The sequence below is a fragment of the Mizuhopecten yessoensis genome, unplaced genomic scaffold (genome assembly GCF_002113885.1).
Source record: "Mizuhopecten yessoensis strain PY_sf001 unplaced genomic scaffold, ASM211388v2 scaffold10045, whole genome shotgun sequence".
NCBI classification, from domain to species: domain Eukaryota; kingdom Metazoa; phylum Mollusca; class Bivalvia; order Pectinida; family Pectinidae; genus Mizuhopecten; species Mizuhopecten yessoensis.
The window spans coordinates 1,069,146-1,078,220 of NW_018408351.1; the positions used below are offsets into that span (position 1 = coordinate 1,069,146).

The following is a 9,075-nucleotide window of genomic DNA, read 5'->3' on the forward strand; positions in this document are numbered from 1 at the left end:
CCCCCCCCCCCCTATTATGTGTTGACCTCCTGGGCTTATTTGAGGATAAACACGGTATGTAGAAGATAGATTAATATGTCCACATTAGTGGATATAATTTATTGTAAAACTGTCCTAGAGAAGCCCAGCGATTGGGCGAAACTGTCCTAGAGAAGCCCAGCGATTGGGCGAAACTGTCCTAGAGAAGCCCAGCGATTGGGCGAAACTGTCTGTCATCCTACCAATAAGATTGAAGAACAATCCCTAGTGTTATTGTGATTAATTCACTATTTTGATATCTGGACTTGGAGAAGGCAAATCAATCAAAGGTTGACTCTTTCCTGATAGAGTTTGGAGGATCAAATACTGCCTGCATGTTGATAAATGACACAGAAAAGAATTTCCCTAATGGGTTCATGCAATTGTTTAAAGTACTTCACTTCAGTATTTGTCCAAAGTTTAAAAAGAAAAAGTCAATTTCCCTGTGGACTTTATAAAGTTGATTGAGATTCCGTAAAGTGGAACAGGTACTTCTACAGAACTGTTTCCTTAAATTGTAGAGATATGGTATGATTTTGTAGTACTTGTCTGATGGAAGGATCGAGTTCCTGGCAAACATGAATGGTTATATGGATCAGTGTAATATTTAAAACGTCTTTTGATATCTAGGATACCTGAATTACATACAAAATTATCAACAACTTGACAATGATATATATTTGATGCACATGTTTATGATTGTTTTGAAAACGAGTTGTGTTACTGGCAAATGGCAGGGTTTAAGTACTCAATGGTCTGTGCCTTACGTTTAAGCTCACCTGCCTAAAGGGCTATGGTGAACTTATGCCATGATGTGGCCTCTGTCGTCCATCAACTTTTCCTTTAAACTACTTCTTCTGAAGAATGGACATGCCTAGGGTCATGATATTTGGCTGAAAGCTTGGTTGGTAAATGTCCAAGAAAGTTTGAGAACAAAAATGACCTTGACCTTCTTTCAAGGTCACGAGTCAAATGTGTCAAATACAATTACATAAATTTGGCTGGTGGCTTCTTGGTCATAGGCATTTAATGTGTTAACGTATTTAAATGACTTCTGAATAACTACGAGCCAAAGGATGATGATATTTGGGATCAAGGACTTCCAATTTTTTTTCGACTGAATGGCTTTGTTAGACTTTCAAAGTCACTGTGGTTTAAATGTGTTAAAATCGTGTAACAGTTTGTTTTCAATAACCAAGAGTCATAGGTAAAGTTTTTAGCTCACCTGGCACGAAGTGCCAAGTGAGCTTATGCCGTGGCGCGGCGTCCGGCGTCAATATTTTACTTTAAACGACTTCTTCTTAATAACCGAAAGGCCAAGGGTGATGATATTTGTCCAGAAGCAAACTGGGATGAAGGGCTACAAAGTTTGTTAAAATTAATGACCTTCACCCATTTTCAAGGTCACTGGGGTCATATATGTTAAAAACTTTAAACATCTTCTACTCGATAACCAAACTGCCCAGGGAGATGATATTTGGCCAGTAGCATGCTTGGGTGAAGGGCTACCAAGTTTGTTCAAATGAATGACCTTCAATTATATTCAAGGTCACAGGGGTCAATTGTATTAAAAAAAACTTTAAACAACTTCTTCTGAATAACCAAAATGCCCAGGGTGATGATATTTAGTCAGTAGCATACTAGGATCAAGGGCTACCAAGTTTGTTTAAATGTATGACCTTGAATCATATTCAAGGTCACAAGGAGCAAATATGTTCAAAATATTTAAACAACTTGTTCTGAATAACCAAAAGGCTCAGGATGTTGATATTTAGTCAGTAGCATGCTGGGATCAAGGACTACTATGTTTGTTAAAGTGAATGACTTTGACTTATATTCAAGGTCACAGGGGTCAAATTTGTTTAAAATCTTTAAACGACCTCTTCTGAATAACCATAGGTCCCAGGATGTTGATACTTTGCAAGGTGCATCCTGAAATGAAAGGCTATAAAATGTGTTCAACATAATGACTTAATTTGCCTGTAGCTTTATTTTAGATCACTTTTAAGGTTACAAGTGTGAGATTTATACCAGGTGAGTGATGCAGGCCCATTGGGCTTCTTGTTATTCTATACTTTTATCTAAATCTAATTTGATACAGAGTATCCTTGGCCCAATTTTGTATAAACCACGCCCCCTGCCGAATGGGGACAGAAGAATGGGACTGAATAAGGTGAGGGTGTTGCTGAGAGACAGAGCTAATATCTGGAAATATTTGTAGTACTGTATAATGTTTAATGAGAATATTTTTCTATGACTGCTTAAATATCCAGGTGAGCGATACAGGCCCTCTGGGTATCTTGTTTATAAAACCAAGGAAAACAAGTTTTGTAACTGTAATTCCTGTTTATAAGGGACGTGCCTGGGTAGAATAATCTCCTATTAACAGGTAATGGAGTGATGGGAAACAGAATTAATTCTTTCCCTTTATTGTCTCTGTGTAGAGGATGTGCTGTGTGAAGTGTTTAGAAGACTTCTTTGTGGTTCTTATGGCGTGATGTTCAGGAAACAATTTTCAAAGATAGTTTAAGAAAATATTTACTAGCTCTCATTGGCTTTTTAAAAGTGTTTGCACTATAAGACATTGAAAGCTTGTGACCCATGTATACTGACATAGTTGTACAATGACAGCAACAAATGATGTGTACATAACTGACAGCCTTTACAAAAAGTGTCGGGGGGGACACAAAGGGCAATGTGACAACCCAATAATATCCCAAGAGAATATCTGACCACATTATTTCACAGACTGGTCTAGCTGATGTCTGTAAATGAGGGATATATTAATAAACTGTCTGCTTGCTGTCATGCGACTCATAGGACTAATGCCACCAGAAAAACGGACACTTCACTTACGCAATGGTCAGTGATGTGTTCAGAATTAAGTTAAAAGACAATTGAATTTGAAATAATTTTGCTGACGAGATTATTCATTATTTTTTCTCTTGGTTATATATCTTGTTCCGGTGATAGGTAGCTGGAAAAGGCATTGTTTTTGTGGCTCGTTTTAACCTCACCTGGCCTGAACAGTGCAAATTCAGTTTTCTTCTTCAAAAGCCTTCTCACCATGAACAGCTGATCAAATTCTTACCGAATTTGGTCTGAATTATCACTTGATACGGGAACTGAAGCAGTATAAGCAAAGAGTATGGCACTCTTGGGAGTAAAGTGGAGAAGCCCAAAAATGGAAATAAAAATGTGTAGAAATGACTCTTTAAAAGACTATTTCAATACAGTTAATTGAACCAAATGTTCTGAAGCATAACATGGCCAATACAGAACAATGTGGTGGTATACATAAAGGGTGTGGCCCCCTGGTTGCAGAGGGACAGGGCACACTATGGGAAATAAATGTTAATCTTTAAAAGACTACTATTTCACCACTTTATTTACATACACCAACATTTTTGTTAAAGATCCATTATGTTCTGTATTGGGTTAGATATACTTGTGTAAATGCATGTTCCAATAAGGCCAATAGTAAACAAACTGGTACTTGATCTGAATAAGGCTGTCATGGTCCGAAACAGGTGCCACCCTGCCTGCCCTCTGATTGACATTTTTGACTAATGCTCATACATATTATGTAAAAAATACTGATTGTAATTTTCCATAACAAAACTGGCTGCAAAAATAGCTCCTATTCATTCAGTATATTGATTGAATTTTTAATGTAGTATTTTATTTCTTTATTCCAGAAATTAAATCATCCATTATGCTGTTTTGTATCTCTGAATCATCTGCGTTTCAATATCAAATCATGCACGTGTGGAATATCTGATGAGATTCTCTGTACAGGATGTTCGTAATGGGTACTAGACAATGAGAATAGAGCTATAGGGTCTCCCCATTGCACATATTGTTATAAGTACATAACTAACTTTGTTTTTTACCGTTGTACCTTCTCCTTAGTAACATATGCATTGTATTTTCTACTGCAGCTTGGTTATGGTTCCAGTTCCCCTGCCTTGTCAAACAGAGAGAGATTTCCTACATTTTTTCGCACACATCCGTCCGCAACCCTCCACAACCCCACGCGAGTCAAGCTGTTCAAAAAGTTTGGATGGACACAAATTGCCACCATACAGGAAACACAGGAAGTCTTCACTTCGGTAAGGACAGATAACTCTACTATTCTATCCAAGAACAATCTAATGTTTAAAAAACAATAATATTTGCAATATTAATGGCATAAAAGACTTTAAATCTTCTGACAGAATAATAATGTTATCAACTTGCACTACTTTGAGAACAAAAATGAGCTCTTTTGGGAAAATAATGAAAATGAAAAAAATATCTTCTACATTTGTAAGTGCTCATATGATTGGTTTGAATTTGTTGCGACCATGCAGCAAGATGTGTTAGGGTTATCCCTGTGTGCATTGGTTTGGAAAACAATAAGGGATAATATTCAGGTCTGCTGGAGCTTGGACGAATATTTGATTCATCCAAGTTAACAAGTTCTATTGTATTTTAAATGTATTTTTTTGTGTCTTTGAGGCAGCCAAAAGGATTATTTCTTATACAACAGGCTTAGCCTATGTTTTCGATACATTCTTAAAGTACATCTATTTAAAGCTTGTGTTTTATCTGAAGTCCTATAGATTTTTTTCTGGCTAAGACTTTAATTATAGAACTCCACAGTGTGTTGGGCTTAAATGTTTTACCAATGAAAATTTGTAAGGCTTGAAATCACTGGATGCCAGCGTGATCTTCAGATGGTCAATGTTGCTTGGAACATGAACGTGAAATGTCAGTGTGGCAAACACAACAGTACTTGACAACGACGGCTTCAGGAGCACCATATCCTTTATTATTCCCTAGAAAAACTGTGGCTAGATTTCTTCTGTTGTGTTGGGATGGAGGTCATATCTCACTGAATAGGTTTCTAGACCAACTATATAACTACAGAAGTGTGTTCTGGGTGTTCAGTGTTGACTCACCATATATAGGGAAGGGGCTAATTTATATGATCCATCACCGACATTTCAATCATCGTGTCATTCAGTAATCAAACAGTCTCATGAATGTCATAGCGTTCAAGTTCGTCATGTCACTGATGCTGGTGATAGAGTGCCACTAATGTAAGCAATTGTATATGTCTTCTCAAAAAACCCTGTTTATGTTAATCCAATTGTGTGGGGTTCATTTTAGTGGTATTCATATTTGATTATTTATATTGTATAGTTAACAGTTCATGTTAAGACACATTTTAAACAATCAAGATGCAAAATCTTAAACTCAAAAACTATAAAAAGGGAAGTTTAACATGCAAGAACTGTACATAAAAACCTCAGACAAACTTGCAGCACTTGCCTTGTCAGTTCTATACATAGAAAATCAAAGATATCTTTCTATTGAGTGAAGGTTACCCCTAAAATCAAATCAAGAGTATTAACACTATGTATAACAACTATTCTATTGACTGAAGGTCACCATCACTATAGCTTTTCTATTGACTGAAGGACACCATCACTATAGCTTTCCTATTGACTGAAGGTCACCACCACTATAGCTTTTCTATTGACTGAAGGTCACCATCACTACATATTTCCTATTGACTGAAGGTCACCATCACTACAGTTTTCCTATTGACTGAGGGTCACCATCACTACTTATTTCCTATTGACTGAAGGTCACCATTACTACATTTTCCTATTGACTGAAGGTCACCATCACTATAGCTTTCCTATTTACTGAAGGTCACCATTACTTCATTTTCCTATTGACTGAGTGTCACCATCACTATAGCTTTCCTATTGACTGAAGGTCACCATCACTATGGCTTTCTTATTTACTGAAGGTCACCATCACTATAGGTTTCCTATTGACTGAGGGTCACGATCACTATAGCTTTCGTATTTACTGAAGGTCACCATCACTACAGCTTTCCTCCCCCCTGAGGGTCACCATCACTACTTATTTCCTATTGACTGAGGGTCACGATCACTATAGCTTTCCGATTGACTGAAGGTCACCACCACTATAGCTTTTCTATTGACTGAAGGTCACCATTACTACATTTTCCTATTGACTGATGGTCACCATCACTATAGGTTTCCTATTGACTGATGGTCACCATCACTATCGCTTTCCTATTGACTGATGGTCACCATCACTATCGCTTTCCTATTGACTGATGGTCACCATCACTATAGCGTTCCTATTGACTGAAGGTCCCCACCACTATAGCTTTTCTATTGACTGAAGGTCACTATCACTATAGCTTTTCTATTGACTGAAGGCCACCATCACTATAGCGTTCCGATTGACTGAAGGTCACTATCACTATAGCTTTTTTATTGACTGAAGGTCCCCATCACTACAGCTTTCCTATTGACTGAGGGTCACCATCACTATAGCTTTCCTATTTACTGAAGGTCACTTTCACTTTATGCAGTAAATTACTTTATTTTTCATTGAACCTGTTTTCCTGTTGCCCTTTTTTACATTATCATTCATTGAACTTGTTTTTTTCACACACAGACAGTAGAAGACCTGGAAGAGAGAGTAAAACAAGCTAACATAGCAGTGTCTGTGAGACAGAATTTTCTCACTGATCCAGCAAATGCTGTCCGTAATCTCAAGGTAAGTATCACTTATCTAAAGTTTCTCTGGGTCAAGAGGGTTTAAAAGAATATTCATAAAAGTTGTGGCACCTTTGAGAGCAGCAGGATTGGCCCATTTGAGATTGAGACATTTTCAATTTCTTCTGAAATTCCACAGAATTTCGACCAGACTTGGTACCAAGCAAATCTTGTCTATTATCAAAGGTTAATTATCCAGGATGGCAACCATAGTCTATAACTGGTGAGACGTTTTGACTTCATCTCAACTTCCATCAGGCTATTTCTGACAAAACTAAATACAAAAAATCCTCCTGACACCTAACAAAGTTGTTTTTATATTTTGTGTCAATTCAAAACCAAAATAGGCTACCCTGACTTCTGATTGGTTGAGATTATCAATATCCACCTGTCCAAATATGATGAGTCAAGATATGAATAATGTCTTATAATCCTGAACATAACAGGTGTTGATTTTTTGGGGTTGATTTAGAATCCAAGAGGGATTCTGAATTGGCTGAGTTGAGTTTTATTTCATTAGGTCAGTAATAAATCCAAGATGGCTACCACCATAGATTGAATATTTTAGGAATATTTATTCAAGTTCAGATTAATCTAACAAATGAACGATACTTATTGAATGTGTGACTGAAATATTCAATCAGTTTATCTTTTTACCAAATCATCTCTTGAAAACACAGTAAGCTTTAATTTAAATCAAATTTGAAAATATTTTTCTGTTAAACAACCACCAAAAAGCCATTTTACTCAAACAATATAATAGCACATTGCTGTAGATGACATTTTCAAATGTTAGCATGTTTATAGACAGGATATTTTTCAAATGCAGGTTAAATCTGATTTTCTTTCATGTTACGTGAGCAGGGTAAAATGAGATGAAATTAAGAAAAACAGTTAAAGATTTTATTCACTATCGAAATCGAAATTTGGAAACCAGTGAAGTGTTATAGACTGTAGAGATGCAACAAGAATGATATCAATAAATGGCAGAGCCTATTATCTGTTAACTTGTTTATGGGAAGGTCATTATCTGTTAACTTGTTTATGGGAAGGTCAAATCTTAAAGTTCGGAGACTATCTAATTCTCAGTGTAGGGTTTATCACATTGTGTTTGTATCAAGGTTAAACAAGTGACAGAGTCTATTACAACAGGGATTTAGTTGAATTCAGTTGGGAGCTAATTTAAACTTTTATATTGTATTTCCAGGGGGAATTTATTGTTCTTGTTTAAAGTTGATAGACAATTGTGTTAACCTATTTTAACAGTATTTTTCAGAAGATAGTTTTAATGGCAATTGCGTCTGACTTCATCTTGTCATAGGATTGCTTCTGGATGTCCATTATAAGTCTCCTTTCATGTCTCAAAACACAATTTTATTTGTATTATTTTGAATTGGTATGCAGGGGTTATTTTCGAGCCAATAGTTGCTCAGTAATCCAATGTGCCTTTAACTTTCTTTTATGATGTTCAGAAATGAGAGCTCAGCCAGTTGTCTTATGTCTTGTATTGGTTTTCTGTTCAATTTTAACTGAACTCTTACATCCATCATGTCTGTTATATTGAGGATATTAACATACTGATGTACTTCTGCACCAGTTGATACACTCAATCACCTCATTGTTGACCTTACTTGTGTGCTTGTCTACATTGGTGATATCATTATTCACTTTACTTGTGTACTTGTCCACATTGTGATGTAGTTGTTCACGTTACTTGTGTACTTGTCCACATTGTGATGCAGTTGCTCACTTTACTTGTGTACTGTCACATTGTGATGTAGTTGCTCACTTTACTTGTGTTCTTGTCCACATTGTGATGTATTTGCTCACTTTACTTGTGTACTTGTCCACATTTTGATGTAGTTGTTCACTTTACTTGTGTACTTATCCACAGTGTGATGTACTTGTTCACTTTACTTATGTACTATATTGTGATGTAGTTGTTCACTTTATTTAAGAACTTGTCCACATTGTGATGTAGTTGTTCACTTTACTTGTGTACTTGTCTACATTTTGATGTAGTTGTTCACTTTACTTGTGTACTTGTCCACATTGTGATGCAGTTGCTCACTTTACTTGTGTACTGTCACACTGTGATGTAGTTGTTCTCTTTACTTGTGTACTTGTCCACATTGTGATGCAGTTGTTCTCTTTACTTGTGTACTTGTCCACATTGTGATGCAGTTGCTCACTTTTCTTGTGTACTGTCACATTGTGATGTAGTTGCTCACTTGACTTGTGTACTTGTCCACATTGTGATGTAGTTGTTGACCTTACTTGTGTACTTGTCCACATTGTGATGTAGTTTTTCTCTTTACTTGTGTACTTGTCCACATTGTGATGTAGTTGTTCTCTTTACTTGTGTACTTGTCCACATTGTGATGCAGTTGCTCACTTTACTTGTGTACTGTCACATTGTGATGTAGTTGCTCACTTTACTTGTGTACTTGTCCACATTGTGATGTAGTTG

General features: G+C 36.5%; 1 protein-coding gene across 1 annotated transcript in view; it reads left to right on the forward strand.

The window, feature by feature from the left end:
• LOC110459375 (gamma-aminobutyric acid type B receptor subunit 1-like) overlaps positions 1 to 9,075 on the forward strand; it is a 206,794-nt gene that overhangs the window by 157,132 nt on the left and 40,587 nt on the right. Inside the window, exons 3-4 of the mRNA XM_021511597.1 lie at positions 3,960 to 4,130; positions 6,505 to 6,606. Coding sequence (XP_021367272.1) covers positions 3,960 to 4,130; positions 6,505 to 6,606 — 273 coding nt within the window. The remainder of the gene's footprint in view (positions 1 to 3,959; positions 4,131 to 6,504; positions 6,607 to 9,075) is intronic.